This window comes from Lontra canadensis, unplaced genomic scaffold, assembly GCF_010015895.1.
Source record: "Lontra canadensis isolate GAN:19392208 unplaced genomic scaffold, GSC_riverotter_1.0 scaffold390, whole genome shotgun sequence".
Classification (NCBI taxonomy): Eukaryota; Metazoa; Chordata; class Mammalia; order Carnivora; family Mustelidae; genus Lontra; species Lontra canadensis.
Window position 1 is genome coordinate 12,531 of NW_022631384.1, and position 24,787 is coordinate 37,317.

At 53.9% G+C, this 24,787-nt stretch overlaps 1 protein-coding gene across 1 annotated transcript in view; it reads right to left on the bottom strand.

The window, feature by feature from the left end:
• LOC116862925 (active breakpoint cluster region-related protein-like) overlaps nt 1-24,787 on the bottom strand; it is a gene marked incomplete at its 3' end in the record, with an annotated part of 79,894 nt that overhangs the window by 12,439 nt on the left and 42,668 nt on the right. The window contains exons 3-4 of the mRNA XM_032850375.1: nt 24,287-24,471; nt 3,463-3,561 (exon numbers count right to left, since the gene is read on the bottom strand). Coding sequence (XP_032706266.1) covers nt 3,463-3,561; nt 24,287-24,471 — 284 coding nt within the window. The remainder of the gene's footprint in view (nt 1-3,462; nt 3,562-24,286; nt 24,472-24,787) is intronic.

A 24,787-nucleotide genomic window follows, 5' to 3' on the forward strand; every position in this document is an offset into this window, starting at 1 on the left:
CACTTCCTCCACCTCCTATCCCAGAAGGCCTGGAGGCTGCCAACGTATCATCTCAGTTACTCCTCTTCCCGGAACCCAGGGAGGGAATCATCATTAACCTATTTTAGAGAAAAGGAACCTGAGAACCCCAAATGCGAGGCTGAGAGCAGAGGGCCCTGTGGTGGGAAGTGCTGTAGCAATGGCCAGAGGCAGCCCCTGAGCTCACTTCCACATTCCCCACAGTGGGTGAGATGCAGAATGACACGCATCTGGTTGTCTCCCTTCCTCCACCCCCCACTCCAGCTCGGGGCTGCGGGCCCACTCCGTTTGTAATCTGAGCCAACAGGGAACCGGAGGTTTCCAGATTACCAAACCTTGCTCCAGCCAACAACCCAGGGGGGCAGGAACAGAGGCTCCTGCGTGAGTCCCAACAGCGTCTGTGTGTGCACACAGCCTTGGGTACACACACCACACACACCCAGCCATCTGCATATCAGGAAGTGTTAAGCTGAGAACAGTCTGACACCAACATGGGAGGAGCAGAGCCAGAGGGGCTGGGTGATGAGTAGGAGATCTGGGAGTGGGCAACGGAGAGGAGAGGTTTTCTTCCCCGGGGCCCCTCGGTCAGATCACCCCCTAAAGGGCAAAGGCTTTAGTAATCAGAAAGCTGTGAGGGGAGGGCTCCCAGCTCAAGGCCTTGGGTGGAAAGGCTTGATTCCTATCTCGGAGGCTCACTGTCTGAGGCTGTAGCTGTGGAGGATCCGCCCCCTCTTCCTGGAGCCCTCTAGCATAGACCAGGTCTCCCAGTCAGCCTCCCCACTCTTCTCCTGGCCTCTGTTCAAGAACCAATCAGGGGCCTGGGATGAACAAACTGGGGGGAGAGGAGGGATGTGTCCTGGGTGGCCTGTAGGCCTGAGCCTCACAGGTTTTGCCTTTGAGGCTTGAGCTGTTAGAAAGGTGAGGCAGGGAGGGAGTGTCTTGGCCCCTACTTCTGTTGCTATCTTTGCCCCGACACAGGGAAGCTCACCTTAGGCCCAATGACTGACGAGAAGGCACACACAGGCTGGAATCCAATAGGGCCCAGCCTCCTCTGAGGACTCGCCTCCCCTTCCTTCAGGGAAAGGCTGTGTTGACAGAAACAGGCCCCAACCTGCGTCTCTCCCAGGACTGGACAAAATAACAGCAGCAGCTAACGCTTTAGTCTCTGTTCTAAGAGCTTCACACACAAACTCCATTTGTCCCCACAACAACCCCACAAACAGAGTACTCGTATCAGTATCTGGGGTCTGCAGATGGAGAAGATGTGCCACAAGGGCTCACAAATATTCTGAAGGGCTCGAGCTTGAGAGCGGTCAAGCAGGGATTCTGACAGGCCATCTGTCAGAAGGTCCTCTGTTGGAACTCCTCTCAAACACACATCCTTTCAGTAATGACAACGATGCCCCCTCACTTGGCTGTGGCAATTCTCCGTTCCTGAGGTATGTCATGTGCATCTGACTGGTCCTCCGCTTGTCCTCCTTCCTTCAGCTACCCTGAGTGCCTGGGACCCCAAAAGGGATCAACTGAGCTTCTCAACCCCGTGAAGAAGACAGAGAAGGTCACGGGATTATTCTCATGTTTAGATGAGGCTCAAGGAGGTTATGCACAACTTGCCCAAAGCCAGGGGTTTCCAAAATGACAATACCCATGAGAAAGAATGTGGCCCAGTACATACATATATATATATGTATGTGTGTGTGTATATATATATACACACACATATACACACAACACAACAAAATGACAATATGAGAAAGAATGTGGCCCAGTACATACATATATATATTATGTATGTATGTATATAAATATATATATACATGCATATACACACAACACACCCGAAATTAAGTGAAATAGTACTTACTCTTATTATGCACAACGCACACTGGTATTTTCTTTCTCATTTTATAAAAAATGCTGGCTCCAACCTACATTGATTTCATGATGCACTAATGGGTTCAGATCCAGATAAGAAAAACAGTGCCATGAATCTATGATTAATGGCAGAGTCAAGTCTTGCCTTAGTTCTGGCCCCAGACCACAGTCCTTGTCTGTCTGCTGGACTGTCCTGCTCTTGAACAAACACTGTCATGCCTACCAATAAACCCTCAGTGAGAGGTACCACAGACCGAGCCCAGGCAGTCACAAAGTATCTACACATTTCTTTTATTAATTTTTTTTGATGCACATTTTTTTTTAAGATTTTTGTTTATGTATTTGAGAGGGTGCAGAAAGAGAGCATGTGAGTGGGGGGAGGAGCTGGGGGAAAAGGACAAGCAGACGTGGGGCTCAAGCTCGTGACGCTGAGATCATGACCAGAGCCGAAATCAAGAGTCAGACACTTAATCCACTGAGACACCCAGGCATGGCAAAGTATCTGCACATTTCGATAGTTATTCCTGGGGTAATAAATGCCAAGGCCCCCGGCATCCTGGGTGGCAACATTTCATATCACAACAGGTACATAAATGTGTATCTTATAGTTCTTACAAGAATGAGTTTCTGGGGTACCTGGGTGGCTCAGTCGTTAATCCTCTGCCTTCAGCTCTGGTCATGATCCCAGGGTCCTGGGACTGAGCCCCCTGTCAGGCTCCCTGCTAGGCAGGAAGTCTGTTTCTCCCTCTCCCTTGGCTTGTGCCCCCCCCCAAAATAAATAAATAAAATCTTAAAAAAAAAAAAAAAGAATGAGTCTCTACTCATCTACATTTCTTATTCCCTCTTTTAGTGATATCATCCCATGTCTCAGGCTGCAAAACACCCAGGGGGAGGCCTTTACATTCCCCAGTTCCTCTGTGTAAGATCTAGCCACATCTAAGGTGCACTTTCTTTAAAGGAAAATGGCGTCATATCTAATACTTCCCTCCCAGTCTGAGTCTCACAGTGCTGCCATCTTGGGAGGAAACTGAGGCATCTTCACAGAGGGTTGGGGCTGGTCTAATGCCTCAGAGCTATGGTGCTTCTCAAATGATACAGACACCCGCCTACCTCACACTTCCTGCCACGGGGCTTGAGGAAAGCCATGGCTCACTATCTGTGGGAGGAGAAAGGACTGCAACCAGGGCATGACAAAGAGGACTCGGCTTGATTGGTAGAGACTGCCCAGAGCACAGTGTGGAGGTGGAGGCTAGGTCCTCACCTGGGCCGCACCTGGGCCCCCACCTGGACAGAGCACCGTCATTCATCAGTGGTGCCTGTGCGTGGTCAGCGGCCACGGGAGCGTTCATCTCCAACATGGTTGTGTTTCTCCCACCTTTCCCAGGGCAGGTCAAGGAGGCCTGGGGCTGAGAGGCACAGGCCCCTTTTTTGGCAATGACCCCGGCTGCCCAATGCCAGGCTGTCAGACTCTGCCCACAGGGGAGGACTGGTCCAGGTCCCCCTTCTTCTCCCACCCCAAAATCAGTTTGCAAGCATGACGCTGACCGGCAAGCCGGAGCACAGACTCACCAGCAGCAAGGCTTCCAGCTGGTTAATGTAGATCTCTTCGCTGGCCAGGAACCCCGAGAGAACCAGCTTCCTCATCTCCAGGCCTTTCCCTGCCTCCACCTGTAGGAAAGCAAACCAAGAACCAAGAGCTCATGAGAAAGGAGGCTAACATCCTGAGCCATCCATTTTCTTGCCTTTTTCCTCCTCTTTCACAGACACTTTGGTAGGGAATAGAAGCCAAATACATTTATGATAATTTGGAAAATGCGGAACAAAAAAGGAAAAACAATCATCCATATTTCTGGTGCTCACACCTCGCTTTTTCTCCCACATTCTTTTTCCCACATTTCCTTATTTGCCATCCATCCAGCCACCTATTCCACAGTAATAAAGGACCTGGGGCAGTTTAGTGGAGGAATACGGACAAGGAAAATCAGAGGGGGGGCACCTGGGGGGCTCAGTCAGTTAAGCAGTGAACTCTTGATCTCAGCTCAGGTCTTGATCTTGGGGTTGTGAGTTCAAACCCTGAGTGGAGCTCCAGGCTGGGTGAGGAGCCTACTTCAAAGAAGAAAAAAGAAAGGAAATCAGAGCCATGGGTGAGGCAGGAGGAGGGCCCAAGAGGGGCTGGAAAAGGCTCCTGGAGGAATGTCTACTCATCAACATGAGTTTATACTCATAAACTGAGAAGAGGGGTAGAGAGAATGGAAGTGGCCATGGGAGCCTCATCTTGTGGCCTTCTAACTATATCTTCCTTTCCCCAAGGGCTCAACCCCGCAAAAGAAGGTGCTGGCTGTGGGGTCTTCAGCCTCACCCCTGTATCCCCCAGCATTTCCTGATTGCCTCACTGGGCAAGGCAATATATCCTAACTAACCTCCTCCCCACTCCAGAATTCCTTCACCTTTACAGCAATCATGCCCCACTTAGCCTTGGAAGTCCATCTTATTCATCTCTTAAAATGACGCTGTTCTGTCCCTCCCTGTGGGAGAAGCTATGGACTTTGGCTCTGCAGCCTGGATTCTTCTAATGGACCTCTGCCTCTCTCTCCCCCCTTCACACCACACACCAGAGCCCGGCTAACCTTCTGAGGACACCACCTTACACCTAATGCCTGCCAAGGACTTAATATCAGTGCTGTGAAATCTTGCCATTTGCAAGGACGTGTATGGGCCTAGAAGGTTGTAAAGCCAAGTGAAATAAGTCAGTTGCAGAAAGACAAATACCATACAATTTCACTCGTATGTGGAGTTCAGGAAACAAAAGGCAAAAGAGACAGCAAAAAAACCAGACTCTTAAGTGTAGAGAACAAAATGGCGGCCAGAGGGGAGGCAGGTGGCAGGATGAGTGAAACGGGTGAAGGGGGTTGAGAGTGCCCTTTTCATGATGAGCTCTGAGTAACGGAGACAATTGCTGAATCACTATATCATATACCTGAAACTAATATAGCACTAATAACTATCTACACCAGAATTTAAAAAAAGAGAAACAAAAATTTCGACGCTGCAAAAAGTGATTACTTGGGGATTCAATTAGGTCATTCATTCATTTATTCATGCAACAAATATTTACTGAACACCCACTGGACTCTGTAGATACATCAGGAAGCAAACAAACTATAATCCCTACTCTTACGTGGTTTATAATGTAGAGGAAAGACAGTAAAAACAAAAAAACAAGTAAATATAAATATATAACAATGCCCTGTGATATGGGGTCTGGCTTAGTCTTGGCTTAAACACCTTTGTTGGCTCCTAGCGCCTCTTCTGACCCTGCTGACCTCCCCCTGCCCACCTCCTGTGCAGCCGGCAGGTCTCTGGGTCTTCCCAACCTGCTGGGAGTGCTTGGGCCTCTGTACTTTGGATCCTGCTGCCTAACAGGCGGGCTCCCACCCTGGCTCTTCTCTGCAGCACAGACCCTCCCGCCTGAGGCACTGCTCGGTGATTCCAGGGGCGGAGGTTGGGGGATGAAGCAACATCACACTCCTCTGCAGAGCCCTGAAGGCCCGCACCATATAGTACCCCTGGCACGTGGGCACCTTACACTTATTAAGCCTTGTAAGTTCTTCTCATGCTCCTTTAGCCCTCATATACCTCACTGAGGCGGGTACTACATTTTTCCATCATGCAAATGGAAGCAAATAGGACTTGGAGGAGGGAAGGGACGAGGCTGGGGTCACACAGCCCGGAAGTGGCAGAGCTGGGACTGCATCCCAGTCCTTCAATACCAGATTCCAGGCTGTCCCACTGCTTAAAAGAGTAACACCACCTCCCCACCCCCACCCCCGTTCTCATTTTCTTTTTCAAGCATCAGGTGCTTTCCCGGAATCACGCACAGAACCCTCTCTGGGCATCAGATGCACACCCTTACTTATTTGGCACAGGCTGGGAGAGTATATGAAGCTATCAGAAATTTCTGATGTCCAGGGCAAATGGGTGGCTCAGTGGGTTAAGCCTCTGCCTTCAGCTCAGGTCATGATCTCAGGGTCCTGGGATCAAGCCCCGCATTCTTCCCCTGTCCCCTCACCCCCGCCTGTCTCTCTACTTGTGATCTGTGTCTATCAAATAAATAAATAAAATCTTAAAAAAAAAAAAAAGAAATTTCTGACGTCTGGAGAAGAGTGGCTTTCCCCAGCTGCACAACCTGCCCCACTGTGTTCCCACAGCTTTCCCACCATGCCCCAGGGGAGGGGTAGAATCCTTGGCCTTCCAGCAGCCCAGGTATCCAATCTGCACCACAGGCCACTGCCCCCAGTCTCTGAAATGTTATCTGACCCTGTGACCGAAAAACAATATCCTGCTAGAGATGTCCGCACCCTAGTCCCCCAAGCCTATATACACACGTCACCTTATATGGAAAAAGGGATTTTGCAGGTATGATTAAGTTAAGGATTTTTTGATGGAAAGATGACACCGGATTATGAGAGCTCAAGGACCTTTATGAGGGGGTGGAAAGAGGGTCAGAGTCAGAAAAAGCAATGTGACCAGAGAAGGGGAGCAGGAGGAGGGAAAGTGATTGCAAAGACTGGAAGATGCTACACTACCAGCTTCCAGGACCAAGATGGGGCCATGAGCTGAGGAGTACAGGGAGCCTCTAGAAGCTGGAAAAGGCCTGGGAATGGATTCTTGCCCCTAGAGCTTCCAGAAGGAATGCAGCCCTGCTAACCCTTTAAGGCTTGCATGTAAGAGAATAAATTTGTGTTTTAAACCACGGAATGGGTGGTAATTTGTTTCGGCAGCATTAGGAAACCAGGAGGGACAGCAAGCTTTAGGGAAGGGCAAGAGTTATGTACTTATGGCTTCACAAGTACCTGGAACCATGGGAGAGCTTTCCAGGGATTAACTCAGGACAATCCCACCCTCTGGAAGGTGTTGTCATTATCCCCCTGAGGCACGGAGTGGAAACCGCCAGCTGCTGGGGGGGGCTCAGGCACACAGCACACCCTTCAAGGAATGAGATCTGAGCTGGAGCCCAAAGCAGGGCCCCAGGTGGTCCCAGGCCCTCCTGGTCATACTTGAGGCCACTTCCCTGCACACAGCACCAGCCCCGCTCCTTCCCAAGCCGGACAAATGGGAACTCGCCTTCCATGCTGGGGGGCCAGTGATTCCCCCCGCCCCCCCTTGCTGTTCCCTGCCAGCCGAAGATTTATCTGAGAGGCTGGCAAACATCTTGTAAAAGAAATCACTTGAAGGACGTTGTGAGCTTCCCTGGAAGGCTGGCTGGACTAGAACCGGGGATGAAGACCTGATCACCGCAGATCCAGCCACACTGTCCCCCACCTCGGCATGAGCACAGAGCCTGTGACAGTCCCTGCAACAGTCCAGTTCAGCAAGACCCTCTCCTCAAGAGACTCCCACCTCTGAGTCCAATCTGAGCTCCCCAAAAGTCAAAAGTCACCCCCCAAGAGTCCCACTATGGGCTATTCTCCCTCCGAAGTTTCGCTGGCATGGGGTGAAGGTCGGGGAGAGCTTAAGCACGTGAAATGAAGTTCTGCTCACGTTATCAACAGGAGGCCTATTCTCACCAAAAACCTCTTCCCTTTTTTTTTTTCTTTCCTCATACCCCCATGTTCCTGGCTTAGAATTATCTGGAAACTCACAACTGTTTCTTCAATCCTCGTGGGGCTATTCTTGTTTCAAAAAATACCAGGGCTGGACTTTCATTCATTCTGTACCATGTACTGGGCTCTGGGATACAAATACAAAGGTGAGAGCACCAGTCTCTGTGCCCAGAGAGCCCTCCGGAGGTGGTGCCCACGTGCCCAGAATGCTCAAGGCCAGTTCTCTGAAGAATTCAGGGACCCCCCTGTCCCAGTCTGTGCCATACTGCCTGTTGGTCCCCCAGCACAGGGAAGCTGCATGGTCTCTGCTATCCTCCCCAAGCGGACCTCATGAAACGCAGTCACTATAGGCTGGTTCACTCCCAGAAATTTCCCACAATTTGCAAGGCTGCAAGTCGGTCAGCTCAAGGCCCCCAAATGCAAGCATTCAAGTCCCCCTGGGAGGGACAGTGTCTACAAGGTCAGGTTAGCCAGCTCTGGCCTGGTCTTCTAGAGAGCGCAGAAGCTAAATAAATAAAAGCCTCTAAAGGTTTGGGTCTAGGCCAAACCAAAATACGATCTGTCCAGGAACTGTGACCTCCTCCAAGACAATAGCAAGGACTGAACAGGCAGGGGCACCTGCCGTTCGGAGCCTTGGGGCCACGTGGCGCTGTACCCAGCAGAGTTCGGCTCATGGGCTGCACCACTTTTCGGGGTGTACCCAGCAGGAACTGCGCAAAAGAGATGGTCTAGGGGGCTGTGTCCATGCCAAGCACCAGCCTTAGGACAGCTGGCCCTTCTCTGAGCCAAGACAACGCAGGGCCATCCAGCCATTGCTCCTCTTGCTAGTGCTAGGCACTGGGGAGCTCTCCTTCAGCTACTGCCTTAGCAGAATCTGGAAGGGGGGCACAGCCCACTCTCCTGGAGAGTGGATCCCTCTATTCCAGGCTCCCTGCTGTCTGAGGCCCTAGACAGGTCCCAGCAGGGCTTCCAAAGGTCAGGTGTTTGATTCCCATCTTTGCAGTTCTGTCACTCACACCTCCGACACTACCGTCTACTTAAGATCGTTTTTTTACAACTGACTTCTTAAAAGCCCAGCCTCATCCCAAACATGATATTTGAAATCATAAGATGCACAAGTCATATTTTTCCTAATACACATTAAAATATAAACCTAACTATTGAAGTTCAAGAAATACACCTAGGTGCCTCCTAAAATCACATCTCAAGTCATCCTAAGTGGGTTTCACACTCCTGGAAACACCTCAGTGGGGGACACAGGCGTGGCCATATGGGGCCCAAGGGCGGGAGGAAACAAACGTGGGCGTTTCTGACTCTGTTAAAAACTGGCCCAGAGTAACACCTGATGGGCTAATCTGCATGACAAAAGGACTTTCATTCCCGACAAAGGAGTTCCTTTAAATAGCAGCTTTTAGATAGCATGGACGCAATCAGCCCTGCGTACCTTGAAATAGAATTGTGCGAAAGATTTTTGGAAAGCATACAACCCTTTACCGCCAGGAGATGGTGTGGCTAGCGTATCAATGTGATTATTTGTTTATGGAGAATTAAATCCTCAAAAGGGGGTCTGGGTTGAAAGACACAAGCCCCGGCCCCAGCTCTGGAGGAAACCACTGCCCTATCCACCTCCGTCCCTGGGGGAAGACAGAAGCATCTCAGAAATTACACTGAAAGCAAGATTGATTTATAGGACACATGCTCAGGGACACAGCCGCTGCTGAAGGTAAGTACTCCTGAAGGAAAGTAATAGCCCAGAGAGAAAGGCCTTGGATTCCCACCAGCTGCTGAGAGGAGTCTATCGTGCAGACTGCCAAGACCATCCCTTGCCCAGGACAGTGAAGTACCCTTCAGAAGTGCCCCTTGACCACGCACATGCGCGTGCACACACACACACACACACACACACACGTGTGCACGCACGTGCACCCGGTCCAGCTCTGACCAAAACAGAAGCGGTCTCTCCTCCTCTGAAGTTCATACCCTGTTATTGGAACCCTGAGGACTTTCTCTTTCTAGTCCTTTTATCTGTGCACTTGCCCCCTCGCCCTGAGCTGTGAACTCTTCATGAGAAAGGATCATGCCCGTTCATCCCGTCTCCTCCCCAGTGTGAGGCAGAGTGCTTTGACTAGAACAAACCTGACAGTGTTTGTTCAATGACTCAATTCTTTGTCCCCACCCCTCTGCAGCCACCTTGCTTGCCGGCTCCCTCTCCTGAGGACCAAGCTTGGTAGAGAGAGCGAGGGTATCCTGGAGGTGTTCAGGAAGAGACGGGGGTGGGGGAGAGGTCTGGAATTCACCAACACTCAGGAAAGGCCCCATTCCCCATGCTGAGACAAATCCAGGAAAACTGAGGCCGCAAAGAGGGGAAGAGGCCACTCACAGGGATCTGGGAGGGTCTGGGTTTTTAGGGGTCGTGTGTGCCTGGGGGTGGAACACCTCTGAATAGAACAAGACTGGGAACAGGGTACCTTCTTTGCAGGCCCCACGGAGCCTCGCTCCCTCCCTCCACACATTCATTGCGCACCAGCCCCATCCCAAGCTCTTTGCAGTGTTCAGCAAGCAGTCAATACAATATAGCCCTTGCCCTGGAGGAAAACAGGGCATAATCGAGGAGGCAGACATCTAGAGTTCTGGGCAGAATGAAATATGGGCTAAGACCCAGGTATAAGCCAGAGTCTAGAGTAAGGGTGGTTCCATAAGGAAGCCCATGAGCAGGACCCCATCTGTGCTGGGGAGGGGTTCTGAGAAGGCTCATCAGGAAACCCCCTACACCTCGCATCCCACACACTATTTGGCTCTTGGTTCCAGCCAATGCTCTTGGTTCATTGCCACTTTCCCCCATCCTGTTCCTGGTGGGAGGTTGCTCAGACCCTAAGTGCAGAGACCTCTGCAGGCCTGGTGGAGATGTGACTGAATCCCAGTGCTCTGAGCTAGCACCAGATGAGAGAACCAGGGGTGGGATGTGAGCCACCACCAGCCTCCCATTACCTCTCCTCTCTCCTCCGCACCCAGGCCCACAGCTACAGCTATACCCAGATGCCGCACATCAGCCATCTCCTGTGGGTCTCCAGCCTGTTTTCACCTCCATTAGCTTGCCCTTGGAACCACAATGTAGTGTGGGTGTGGCACGGCTGTGATTCCCCATCCTACAGGAGGGACAAAGAGGCCCAGAGAAGCTCAGTGGCAGCCTCCTGCCCACAGCAATGCGCCCGTGACCACACCCTCTGGGGTGCAGACCGGCCCAACAGGGAGGTGGGCACAGATGGACACTCTGCTAGGCAGCCTGGACGGCCAGCCGGCCATCTGCAAACTCCTTGCCATACATTCCCACTGGCCTTCCATTCTAGCTGCAGAACTCGGAGGAGGTGAGCAAAAGGCTGAGGTTAGGGCTCTCAGAAGTGGATGAGAAAGAAAGGAAGAATGAATGGCACAGGGTGCCATGTCCCAGGCAGCACTGGGACCCCGCCCTTGGAGAGGAGGGAAAGAGAAGAAAAGGGGATGGATGTATAGCCCCCCTCCTGCTCTGCCTTCAAGGCAATTCCTATGACAGGACAGGGGCATCACTGGGGAGAACATTCACAGCCCCAGAGTGAGTGGGCCAGGGCCCACAGATTCTTCTTGCCTACACCCACCTTGGGAAAAGTGCCTACCCTCCTGGCTCCTGCCTCCTGCCTCCAAACCAACTGTTATCACCCCCTTTTCAGCTAATCCAATTCTTTTCCTTCAAGGAAGCTCAGTGACCTCTGGCTCCCAGTCTCTCCCCCACCCTCTCTTGCCTTAGCTCAGCCTGACAAAGTCTCCTGGCTAGAAAGCAAGTGGCGAGTGGCCCCTTTGGCCCGAACTTCCCAAGTGCACTTATCCTACTGTTGCCATGGAAACAACGAATTATGGCCTCCTGGTTTCGAGTCCACCGACTCCTCTGGGGCAGCAGGCTCACACCACTGCTGTGCCCACAGGGTGACTCATGTCACTGCCAGAGAAAGCCCCCGGCACAGCTGGCCTGGGGAAAACCGGCTGCCACTCCCGCTGAGGACAACTGGCCCACGGGGAGGAGGCAGGCACTGCACCTCTCCCTCAGGAACAGCTGCCGGAGAGCTCAGCCCCTCGCATCCCCTCGCAGGCATGCGCCAGCCCCTCTCGGGCCAGAGTGCGGGGCTTCCACCCAGCCACGAGGTTTGTGTGCAAACCAGCCATTTCTGCCCGCACACAGCTTTAGGCAGCCGGGCGCAGCTAGCCCTGCCCCTCCCCCGACAAGCATCCAGGGCGTGTCACATTCCCACCTTCACGGCCACCAAGAAGGGGGACCCAGAGCCGGGGCTGGTCGGGGTTCCCAGCTCGCACTCCTCCAGGAGAAACACATCTTCATCCTCCAGAACCTTGTCCAAAAAGCCTATAGCCTCCTCTTCCTCTTCCATGGCAGCCGGAGGCGCGGAGGGCAAACAGGAAGCGGGGTCCACGCAGCAGCAGCAGCCGTTGCCGCCGCCGCCCCGGAGGGAGGCAGGCGGGCAGGGAGGGGAAGAGCGTGCAGGGCAGGCCTAAACCAGCATGCTGGCCTCCCGGGAGTCAGTCCTGGCGCCCCGCCACCGGCTCCCGATGAAAGGCTCCATTATGAACCCTTTCCCGCTGCCGCTTCCCGGCCCTCCCGCGCGCCGGGGCTGCGGGCCGCCTCGCGCGCGCCCCCGGCCCGGGAGAGGGGAAGCGGCGCTCGGGCAGCTCTGGCAGCTCCGGCAGCCCCGCCGCCGCCGCCGCGAGCTTAGGGCTGTCCCTGGAGAGACCGCGCGGCCGAGCAGGAGGAGGCGCCCCCGCCAGCCGCCGCTGCCCTTCCCGCTGTGCGTGCCGGGCCCGGGCGCAGGCGGGGCCCCGCGCTCCCCGGCCGCCGCTAGCGAGCTCGGGCCGGCCGCCCCGCCGCCGCCGCCGCCGCTGCCGCCGCCGGCCCCACAGATCCCGCCCTTTCTGGACTCGGAGGCTCGCGTTTGCTATTAATACACAGGAAATGCACGACTTGACTCGTGAGGTGGAGCCGTTCCTTCTCTGCGGTCACCGGCCGGCGGCTGGCGGAGGCTTCTGGCGCGCGGAGGAGGGGCGAGGGGAGGCCGCAGACGGGCCGGCCGCGGGGGGGAGGTCCGCTTTCCAGAGACAGGCTTTATTTACAGCCCCTCACCAGAGCCCGGGCCGACAGGGGGAGGAGCGGAGGAACAGCTGCCCGCTCGGCCTCTGGAAGGGCCGGGCGAACCTTGCTCGCACCCGGGGAGAGCCCCAGGCTGAGCCCCTTTCTCATCTCCGCCGCCGATTCTGACACCTTTGCGGAGGGAGGCTAGGGCCTGGTAAGAGGAAACAGCTTCTCTAGCCACGGCGGCTGGAAGCACAAGGCTTTGTGCAAAAGGAGGCCTCGGCCGCCTCACCACAACAGCACCAAAAAGTGCCAGCCGGGGTCTGCGGCAGGCCCACCTTGGCTGGCGGGAGCTGCCCCATCTCCTACTCACAGATGCTGCTGGGACGCGCACTCCCACCTCCTTGGAGCGCTTTTGCCTCGAGAGGGGCCTCTGCCCTGCAGAGCCCAGGCCCATGGCAGAGGGTACAGGAAACCCAGGACGGGTAACACCAGCTGCCCTTCCTGCCCCCAGTCTGCTTCCCTTGGCTTCCTCAAGGACGGCAGAGGCTAAGCCCATCCAGACAGAGAAGTTTACGTTTGTGGCCGAGTAGGCCCCAGCTAGAGAGGAAAATAGTCTTACTCCCCTGGGGGAGGCGTTCAGGGGCAGCACCTGGGAAAGGCTCTATCACCACACAACACCTAGGGCAAAGGCCGCAAACTCCAGCAGCCCTTCAGATCAATGGAAGTGAGCCAGGTAGGCATGGGGGCAGCGGTGGGGGGTTGGCGGGGAGGGCTGCTGGGTGGAGGGGAAAAGCCACCACCCAGCTCCCCGCTGCTGGCTGCTGGGACAGTGCGGGCTGTGCCATCTCAGATTGTCCTAGAGAAGCTGGCAATGTGGATTTTTAGCTGATCTCTTCGTTTAAAAATGGTGGCAGATCAGTGACGTTAAAACCAAACAAAATGTCTAAATGAAACACACAGGTGACCTGAATCAGGCCCACAGACAAGGCTGCTGCCTTCTTGCAGCTGGTTGTTTTTTTTGAGGGGTGCTGGGAATTGTGTGGGTCCGGGAGACACAGGGTGGTGGTCGTGTTCCCTGAATATTAACCCCCCCCGTCCCACTTCCTCACCGGAACCGGCATCCTGGAATCCAGTTCAGCGTCACACACGACCAACCCACCACTTCCCCGTGTAGACCCGAATCATCAGCGCCACCACCCAGGTAGACCAAGTGGAAGTTCAGGGTTCCGGTGGTGAGCCCTTCAGCCCCAGTCAAACCAACCCCCTCAATCTGCGACCAGCCCCTCCACAATGTCTCCAGCCAGGGAGCCCCTGAAATCTTCCTGATGCTTCTAGCTCACAATTCTCTCTTCCAGTCAATATACAGTTGCTGGGACCAGTCAGCGTGGCTCTTAGTGATGCGGTGTCTGAGCTGTCCACTGGTGTGTGTATCTATCACCAGCCTCCTTAGGGACAAGTCCTACACCCTGTCGGGTAGTAATGGCCACAGCGGGGAGGATTCAAACTCTTTGGAAAGGAGTTCCAAAGTAAGGTCAACTGCGTGCCATTCTGCCTCTCCTTTCCACTGGGCACCTCAACTGAGAAAGGGCCCCTGGCTGAGCCTCCAAGCTGGGTGGAGGGCTGAGGAGAGAAGAGGGAAATAGAGAAGAATGGAAATGGTCTATCCCAACCCCCCAAAAGGTCTGTGGGAGCTCTGAGCTTGAGATGGGGCTCCCGCCACAGAGAATCTGTCCTCCCGGCTGACTCCCTGTCACTAAAGCTGAAAAACAGATGGAGGGATTTGGGGTAGGCTCTTGGGGCCTCAGGGCTGACAGGGTTCCACAGACGCACACCCCACCTTCCACCCCGCCCCTTCCCTCGGTCCCTGGTTTTTCCCTGTCCCTTCCCTGCTTGGGTTATAAATAGCCAGAGCACATCTGAAGGGCCCTTTCAGCCACAATTCCTCATTTGGTTTGGGCGGGTGAGGCTGCTCCTGGGGCTTGGGAACAACTGGGCCTGGCATTCCCCAGGGCACAAGTGTGCCAGCCCCAGGGCTCTCTGCCACCATTTCTGTCTCCTACCCTGCAAGCTTCAAGAGCACAGCCGGACTGCCCCCATGAGTCAGACGAGCAGATGGAATGGGAGAAGGGCCCGAGAGCCCAAGGGTCCCTCTTGTGTCCCTTCCCCTGCCCAAGGGGGCATGAAATACCCTTGGAAGTCTCCTGGAGTAGCCCGGTCTTCGTTCCCCACGCCCCTAACCAGCATAGCCAGATCAACACCCACTTCTTCCCCAAACCCTGGAACCTCTCAGAAGCTGCTCCCTAAACATCCAAGGCGTCTCTGCTCCACCCCACCCCAGCTGGCTGGAAATTCCAGTGAGTAAGGAGAATGCCCTTCCATTGCCATCGGGCACACAGACACCACTCAGAGGCCCTCAGTCCTCCCCCGGTGGGGGGGGGGGGGAAATGACTCACAAGTCCCAGCGACGCTCCCCTTCCTTTCCCCTCCGAGTGCCCTGAGCCAGCCCTGGACCTGAGCTTCCTTTCTGCCTCCTCCACACTCCACTGCCTCAGTCTGGCTCCTGCGCCTCTTTCCAGAGTAGCAGCTTCCTCCAAAGGTCTCCAAACTGCCTTATTCCGAAGTGAGAGGCCTCTCTCTCCTACTCCGCAGCCTCGGCAGTCTGACCGCTCCGGCTAAGGTGGGCCCTTCCTTCTCCTGCCTCCTGGAGTCACCCACTCAGGACCCCGGCCTCAGCCCGCTGCTCTCTCCCCTTGACGAACTCCTCCCTTCTCGCTTCTCAGCCGATGGTGGCCCGTCACCACCTGTAGCTCCAGCAACCTGCTCAGCTCCAAGCAAGACATCTCCACTGTCGGCTGGCTCTCTTCACTTGGAAGTCCTGCCAACAGCCCCTCGGCTCCACATATCCAGAGCAAATGACCCCTCCCCCTCCCTAAGCCAGCTTCCCCTTCTGGCTTCTCCACTTCTGTTGGCAGGGCCACCATCTTGTGACTCTTCCTTCCCTCCCTCCCCACATCCCTTTTACCGAGTCCTTTTGGTTCTGCCTTCTTTTCCTCTTCTAAAGCCACCACCCCAACCAGAGTTTGCAGCATCTCGCCCCTACACGGTCACAGTCATGTTCCATTTTGAGCCCTGGTCTTGCCTATCTACCTGGTAACGGTGTTTGCTCCTTCATACCCAGTGAAGCCTGGCATTATGAACACGAATCTGGGAGACACAGCCACTAGAGTGCCCTTAACCTATGGGAAGCGAAGGCCACAGGAACAAAAGAGACAGTGTCTTGGTGATCACCACAGTGGGAGCACAGGACAAAGGCAAGTATCCCTGCCTTAGAGAAAAAGCTTCTCAGGAGAGCGGCTTCTGAGCAGTAGCTGGAAAAGGGGAAGAGTTTACAGGCAAAGGGAGGAAGGCCAGAAAGGAGAACTTCTGGTGAGCAAAAACAGAGGGAGGACAAAATAGAAAAGGGGCAGGAGGTGAACTTGGAGAAGTAGGCTGGAACCACACTATGGAGGGTGAGAGGCATGGACTGCCCCATGGGTGAGGGTCACTGACTGAGCTTTTCTCTTTGAGTTCTGTTCTTTTCTTTTCCTTTCTTTAAAGAGGGAGGTGGGGAGGAGCAAAGGGAGAAGGAGAGAGATAGAATCTTAAAAAGGCTCCACACCCAGCGTGGAGTCAGACAGGAGGCTCAACCTCACAACCCTGAGGTCATGACCTGAGCTGAAATCAAGAGTCAGATGCTTAACCCACTGAGATTTCTGACACTTGCCAAATGCACACTCTCAAAGCCACTGACAGTTTCCTCTCCCCAAACCCAATGGCCTTCCCTCACACTCATTCTCCATCCCTCATTCTCTTAGCCACTAAATCAGTAAGTATTTATTAACGGCCTCCTGTGCACTGGGCATTCACAATGCAGCCATAATGGAACACTATGTCTCCCTCTATGGAGCTGACAGGCTTGGGGACAGACTGACCATCATGAGCCAAGGCAGCACCAGGAGTAGGACACGATCTCAGAACTATGGGGCTGAAGTACAACTCTCCCCGAAAGGATAACGTGGAAATACCTACTGTGATTTTAAAGGTTCACATCCTCTGACCCAGCATCTGCACTTTAAGGGATTTTTCTGCAAACACATTCCTTCTAAGGGCACAAAGATCTCTGTACAAAGATATTCACTGCAGTGATCTTTATACCAGTGCAAGACTAGAAACAGCCAAATGTCTAGCAGAAGGGGATGGTTAAGTGACTTATGGGATATTCATAAAGAAAGAAGAGTGAGGTAGATCTTTACTTACTGATATACAAAATGTCCAAGACTTATTAAGTAGAATAAGGAAAGTAAATTACATAACAGTACCAGTATGATTTAAGGGCAGGGGGAAGCATATATCTAATATGTCACATGGAAAAATAAGGAGAAGTATACAACCAACTCTTCACAAAAGTTCTGTCTGTAGGATGGGACTTTAGGAGACTTTCACTTTCTACATTACATATTTCTGTAAAGTTAGAATTTTCAGTGATGTAACCAGGGAAAATAAAGAAGTTAAAAAAAGAAGTGTGGCAAGTGCTACGATTGGGAAAGTAGACTGAGCTCTGGGGGCACAAGATAGGAGCAGCTGATGCAGCAAAGGGAGAGTCAGAGAAGGTTCTCCGGAGGAGACAACATTGAAATTCATACCCCAAAACGTTCAGGGGTTAGCCACGCCAGCAGGCGCAGCGGGGGAAGAAAGACAGGACTATGTGAGCACAGGAAATGAGTTCAGTCTGGGGGAGAGTGTGCGTTCAATCATTCAGCCAACATTTACTGAGCATCTACTAGGTGCCAGGCACAGTTCTAGGCACTAGTTTTTGGATGAACAAACATCTGGTTACAAAACTGACAAAGCTCCATCATGGGGCTCACATTCTAGCTGAGAGGTTGGTAATGACCCGTAGAAGTGGGCAGGGGTCAAGTGGTCAGATCCAGCAGAGCCTTTAACAGCATTGCTAAGAGCTGGATTTTGCCACTAGGAGAAAAGAAAAGGAACGCACTGGAGGATTTTAAGCAGGGAATGAGGAGACCATTGTTCAACAGTCATACCTCCCGGTGACATCAGATTATTCTTTCTAAAACACTGCTCCTCTGTGCCCACAGGAAGCCACCAAGTCAGCCCAAACAAGGGCAGTGGGGCCCTTGCTGGCGACTCAGCCAATCCAACTGTTGACAACAGTCTCCTACTCACTCTCCCCTTAATGGGCCGGGCCGTTCTCACCTTCAGGCCTCATCCTAGGCTAGAAGCCTCTTCTCCCTCCTCTCTGACAATTCCCAGCCCTCCCAACTTTCTGGGCAAAAGCTGAAGCTTCACCTCCAGATTTGCTGGAGCTCAAGAGACTCTGGGCCAATAAGAACTGGCCCCAAGGGGCCAGTGCCGGCAGCAGGCAGAGTCCACTAAGGCCACAGACAGAATCAGATGCATCATCTTCCTGATAACTGTGCTCCTCACTCTGCCTTTCCACCTCTGTTGTAGAAGCCATTCCAAAAATCATACATAGAGTTTAATTACATAAAGCAAATGCTGGGTGTCAGTCAGTACATGACACTATTTACGCAGTAAAATAAGCAAAGAAAAAAGAACTTCCCTAGATTCTGGATTTCAATCCTCACTCTGCCTCTTGCCATTTGTGTGACCCTGGCCAAGTCATTCAAACTGCTGGGTCCCAGTTTCCTTGTCTGTAAAATGGGATTACAGTACCAACTCCAGGGTTGCAATGAGGGCTAGTACATGTAGGGCAGTGCCTGGCAAGTGTCAGCCCTTGTTAGGCACTAGCTAGTCTCCTTTTCTTTGGCAGGGGTGGTAGGGTGTGGGGAGCACAGAAGTGGGGGGGTCCTAGCTCACTCCCTGCTTCACCTCCCACCTCTTCCTTTGAACCCAGTACCCAGCAGACCATTATCCTTTTCTCAAACTTCCAGAGGTTTCCCCACGTTCCAGAACTTGCATAGCCCTCTTTACCTTGAATGCTCTTCCTGACCAGTGCCCAGGCAGAACACTTCCTGCTATCTGAGGCTGCCTCCCCCAGACTCCCCTCCCTGGTTCCCCTACCTGAGGTCACATGACCCCTCCCTTGGGATGCTGGACATCTCTCAAGGTTGTTGCATAGATGGCCTTGAAATAGAGTGTATGTGGGGGTATGGGGGGGGCAGCCCCTGTGCATGCAAATTCCCCACAGCAGTTGGAACAATCTCTTGTAAAAAGTGGGTGCTCTGAAAATAATTAGTGAGTAGACATGAATGCTCACAGGGCAAGGCAAGGGGTCTCCCCAGAAGACAAATCAAGAGGTTTCGATGGGATGGATGGTTCCTATGGAACGTGGTCATATGACGTGGGGTGCTAGGGCTGAAAGGAGCACAGTCCTACCAAAGGAAACAGGCTGAGGAGGGAGGAAGGGTGAATATCTACCCACCAGTGCCCAGTGCAGGAGGCCAAGCTGTGGCTGTATCTCGATTTCCCAGCACTTCTCTCCCTGCTCGTCTCTCAAGCTCCTGGTAGTGGCTTGGTGTCTAGCAAGGTGGGCTTAAGGGGAATACCTTCGCGGTGGGGGCTGGGGAGAAGGGAAGGCAGATCATGGCCAAGTGACAAAGAGCCCAAGACCACTCTCACCTCCTTCCCAGCAGCTGGGCTCTCCGCTTTGTGCCCCTCTCCCCCCCGAATCCTTCACAGCGGTGCCCCCTCTCCCCTCTCCCTTCAGGGGCCTTCACGAGGCTGGAGTAACCACTGGGAACTGAGATGGGGCCTCCTGGAAAATCGGGTTCAGATCTCAGGAGAGATACAGAATCAACTCCCATCTCAGGAACCAGTGCTCTGTGTGGCTGTCACGAGGCGTTTTCACAGGTCCTGTGTCTCTTGGTCCTGGCAGCAACCCTTCTGCATGGGAGGCATTTGTCCTCATTTATAGCCGAGGGTACCAAGACCCCACAAGTTGCCCAAAGCCACACGGCCGGAAAGAAGTAGAACAAAGGCATGAAAGCTCCTGTTCGGGAGAGGTAACAGAGAACGGCCAAGGCGAGGATCCTACCACTTGCCAGCTGGGGGGCCCTGGGTAGGTGGTGTTACCTCTCTGCACCCCAGTTTCCGTAGCTTAACACAGGGCAATGGTGGTGCCTTCCTCACAGGGTCGTGGTGCGGGTGAAGCAAGCCAGTGTTTATAAAGTACTTTAACAGCACCTGCATTTAGTGTTTTTGTGCGTTCTCTTTGCAGGATGGGAGGGGTCTGGAGGCCCTCCTGGCAGAAGCAACCAGCCCACAGCCCTGAGGGTAGAAGGCTCGCCGGCACATCATCCAAGCAAAAGAAAGCTCTAGCAGGCGCTCCTGGAGAAACTAGGCTCAGGGCAAGTCCAAGCACTGGGGGTGGGGGTGGGGTGGGGTGGGGTGGGTTTGAGGAGGCCAGAAGGAGAACAGTGATCCCTTCAACACTCTTCCACCCTTACTTTGGATTCTCCTGCTATATAAAGTCTGAACCCCTCAATTCAGCCTTTTATTCGAACTGCCTCTGGATACCCCAGGAACTACAGAATGAGTCTGACGCTGAGCAGTCCCAACTGCACATGTACAAACTTCATGACTGCACAGCGCTCTGCCTAACCCCATCGCACGGAAACCTCCCAACAGCTGCGTGAGGTCAGGAAGGAGGAAATTCTCAGTATCTTCCCTTTACAGATCAGTACACTGGAGCCCAGACAGGGAAAGTGACATCCCTGACATCCCTCGGGTCGCACAGCTGGTAAGTGCTCTAGCACTGAGACAACACCCATATCTTTGCCTTGCTTCTGCTTTTTAGGGCATCTCCCAAGACGGGTGACGGAGGAGTCTATGGCTTGGGGGGAGCAAGCTTTTCTGTAAGACCCTGGTCATAGCAGAGGAAAGTGGGCCCCCACTTGTTAGCTGAGATCGAGATTCCCTGCCCTTCCTTCCCAAGATGGAACCAGGCACAGGACTCTCAACTGAATAGAGCCAGCACTGATAGGGGGCCCTGGCCCTACTAAGGAGCTCTGCTCAGCTGGGGCATATCTACTATAGGAGCAGCAGGGCAAGGCTGTAGGGGTGTGGCAGGGAGGGAGGAGTATGGGTCTGTCCTGCCAACACTGCGGGGACCTGGCTTCATCTGGGCTCCCAAACCTGGCAGGACTGATCCAACCTCACAAAGGAGGTTGCAAAAGGCAGACTCAGTTGTTGTCTAGCAAATGCCTTGAGCCTAGGTCCTTGCAATGGTCTTGGCTCCAAAAGCTCCAAAAGCTTGGCTCCAAAAGCGAGAAAAGTCTTATAGGTCCCAGTCACAAAGGATGAGTCCGACCCAATGCTGTGGGCTTTACCTGAGTCATCCCAGTCCCTCCTCTCACCATCCCTTTGGGGAGTTGGTCCTACTTAAAGAGAGTAGCAAGGAGGCACCCTGGTGGCTCAGTCGGTTAAGCGTCCAACTCTTGATTTCGGCTCAGGTTATGATCTCAGGCTCGTGAGATCGAGCCCCACATCAGGCTCCATGCTTAGCTTGGAATCTGCTTGAGATTCTCTCTCTCCCTCTGCTCCACCCTCTGTTCTCTCTCTCAAATAAAAAAAAAATCTTAAAATAAAAAGAAATAAAGCTGAGGAAAGTGAGGCTCAGAGGGGTTATGTCACTTTTCCAGATCCTACAGCTAGAGAGTAGCAGGTGTTCATCTAGTCAAAGCTCATGTTCCTTTCATGTGTCAAGCTGCCTGGGCCATGGGTACCCAGACATTTGGTCAAAATTATTCTGCGTGTGTTGGTGAGAGCGTTTCTGAGTGAAATTAACATCTGAATCTGGGTAAAGCAGATTGCTCTCCCTAATGTGGGCGGTGGGCCTCATCTAATCCACTGAAGACCCAAATAGAACAAAAAGGCTGAATAAGAGGGAACTCGTCCTACCAGTTGAGCTGAGCCATGAGTCTCTTCCAGGCTTCTGACGCAGCCTGAAACACCGGATCCTCTTGGATTTTGAGCCTGGGGGCTTCAGGCTGCAACTCACACCACTGGGCTCTGCTGTTCTCAGGGCTTTAGGCTCAACCTAGAACTAACTATACGTCATTCCTGTGTGTCCAGCTTGCTGATGGCAGGTCTTGGGACTTCCCGGCCTCCATAATGACGTGGCACCAATTCCTTATGGTAAATCTCTCTACAGATCTAGATCTAGATACAGATCCTATTGGTCCTGCTTCTCTGGAGTACCCTGACCAAATACAAAGACCAAACCTTAGGCTCCCCGGAACAAGCTGGCTGCATGTTTGGGTATGAAATGCCCAGCTGCCAGAGGCCAGAAATCTGAATATCTAGAACAATTGTCTAATTTAGTCCAAAAGTCCCCTTGGTTCCTAAGGCCCCAACAGGAAGCCTGGCAGGGAGGGGCCCTGCCTGGCCAAATGAACAGAGCCAAGCAGCAGAAACCTTGGTTTTCTTTTTTTTGTTTTGTTTTTGTTTTTTTCTTTTTAACCAACACCCCCCCCAACCAGTACTCAGGAAGGGGTGTGTCAACTCTCTCCAGCACCTCAATGTAAACAGCAATACTTGTGGAGTCCACTAGGTGGAGCCAGTGATCCAGCAGAAAGGTGGGGAATGCAAACTAACTCTAGGAGGGAAGGCCTGCAGGCAGGGCGTGCACCAGGCTGCGATCTTCACCAGGATCCCCTGGTTGGATAAATGCTCCCCGCCCTCAGCATGTCTTCTAGCCAATGGTGTAAAAACTCAACTCTGGGGTTCCCAAGCCCCAAGCCCTTTCGTCAGCTGTCACTGTAGCATCTCTGGACTTCAAAGTTCTCAAACCATGTTATTCCCTCCTGAGCCACCCAGCAAAATGAGCAGCCACAAAGTGAAAAAAAGTCACTGCCCCAAAACCTCGGAACTCCAGGCAGGAAGGTGGAATGGGGTGGGTCCCCTGCTGTGCCTGTTTCACTGGAGAAAGCACCCAACAGTACCTCTCACCAAGGAATCTAAAAATGGACCGGGCCAGCGAACAAGCAAGGTGGTCATGTGATGAGGGAAGGAGCCGGGACAGGGAGCAAGAAGGAAGGCCGAGAGGGGAGAAGAAGATGGCAAAGGCACTTTTCTTGACAGCGAGCAGCTCTACTTAGCTACCCGTTCTCAGCTCTCAGCCAGCATTCCTGGCCCTGGGTTGGGTCCTCCCATGAATCTTCCTGCACCTGCTCCTAGTGGGGATAAGAGCTGAGTCCTCCAGGGGTCCTCTGAGCTCTATTAGGTCAGAGACCCGAAGGCAGAGATGGGAGGCAAGGGTTTTCTCCTTGTTTCCCCTGGCTGGCCTCAGTTCAGGTCCCAGAATACTCCTTCCTTTATCAGTAGAAAAACCCTCCCCTGCCTGTCCAAGATGGTGGTCTCTCACCTTCCTTAAGGATGACAGGACAACAGCCCAGAATGCTGGCTGTGAGGGGTCCTGAACCTCACCCAGCCCCTCCACCTCCCACTTGCCCCCACCATCTTTCCAAACTTGCACCGCCTGGCAGCCACTAAGCTCAGCCTCGGCCTCTGTTGCCATGGCAACAATGTGGCTTCCCCCAAGTGGGAAGCTGGTTGCCAAGGCCCTTGTTGCCAAAGGCTATAACAGCCACCCCGGTGTGCAAAGAGGGGGGTGAGAGCTCTGTGGATGGGCGGAGGGTGGCCAAGGAGGCTGGGAGGGAAAGAAGCAGGGGGCTCTCCAGAAATGGTAGAGTCCCAGCAGGCCCCCTGCTGGAGTGGGGCTTACTGGGCCCTTTAGGATGGGAACAAGTACTCCCCGATACCTCAGTGACTGCTCCTCAGGAAGGATGGAAGAAAGGGCCCCCCTTCCCAAAACATACCTGGATAAGCCCTCTACTGAGCAGGACTGGGCCCTCCAAGCCCCACCCCCACCCCCACATGGAGGAATGGCTTTGATGCTCCCCAACTCCAGAAAAACAGTCCCCAGGAGCCCCTCCGTGTCGCTCGCTTAGATGCCCCTGTACAAGCTGGATGCAGACAGAGCTGGGCCCTGCAGCCAGAAGCAGCATTAATTACAAGGACTGCAAACCTCTTAGCCTGTCTCAAAGCACGTACTTAATATTCCTTGTAAAATGCTTCTCTTTGGAGCAGAGCTCCTGTCAGTTGATAAGAGGAGAGGGGGACACCATTAGGACTCATTCCCTTCCAGAGGTGGGCAGAATAGGGCCCTTGATCTTCGGGGAACACTGCCTGAGCAGCTCACTCCACCCCGCAGAGAGCACAGAGACCAGCCTTGCTTTGCTGAGCCGGCATCTGGACGTCTACAGCCCACGGGTCACGTGTGCAGCCCCTGCCCGGCTCCGGGCCGGAGAGAAGAACTGGTTCCCTCCCCCAGACCCCATCCTGCTCGAGAGGGGCTGGTAAAGAAAGCTGAGAGAGGAAGTGAGGGTATCCAGGGAAGCAGATGGCTGGTAGAAGAAGCAGGGGTGGCAGAGAGAGCAGCAGGTGGGGGTGGGGGCGGGGAGCGCAAGGGGCCCAGGACTGGAATGAGAAGACGAGGGCACCAAGAGCATCCAGGTCCATGTTTCCCCAGCCCTGCTCCCCCCCCAGTAGCATTGCAAGCAGAGCCTGGCCCGTGACCCCCAGACCTGCCTGGCCCCCTCCCCTAGAACTCCCCCATCTTCTCCAACCCCAAAGGAAAAGCAGGTGTACCTACCCCAGGTGCCAGCCCCTCAGGTGGGGTGGGGGAGATGCCATCCCCGCCGCCCTGGCCACGGGCACTGAGCTGGGGTGACATGGTGGGCGACTCGTCGATGTACGGCATGGTCTCCGAGCCCTCCGGGGGCCCCTTCTGCTCCTCATTCCCCTCTCCGTCGTAGTCGTCGGCCCCGTAGCTGAAGTCTGAGACAAGGAACAAGAAAGGCCACTGAGAGTCCTCCACGAGGGCCGCCAGGGACTGGTAGCGCAGTGGGCGCCGACGGCGACCCCCGGCTGCCATGCCCCCCCGCCGCAGCATGCATGGCCTGGCCCAGGCGGGGGCTGCGCGGGGGGCCTGGGCCTCGTGAGGGGCTGGGGAGCGCCAGCAGGCCCCGCGGCTGCAGCTCCAGGGCTGCTGGGAGTCGGGGAGGAGCGGCTCTACTGTTGCCACCTGCTTAATAGCATGTCAGCCGCGGATTTCGAGCCGCTGTTTCTTTCCTTTGCCTCCTGCCTCATTCCA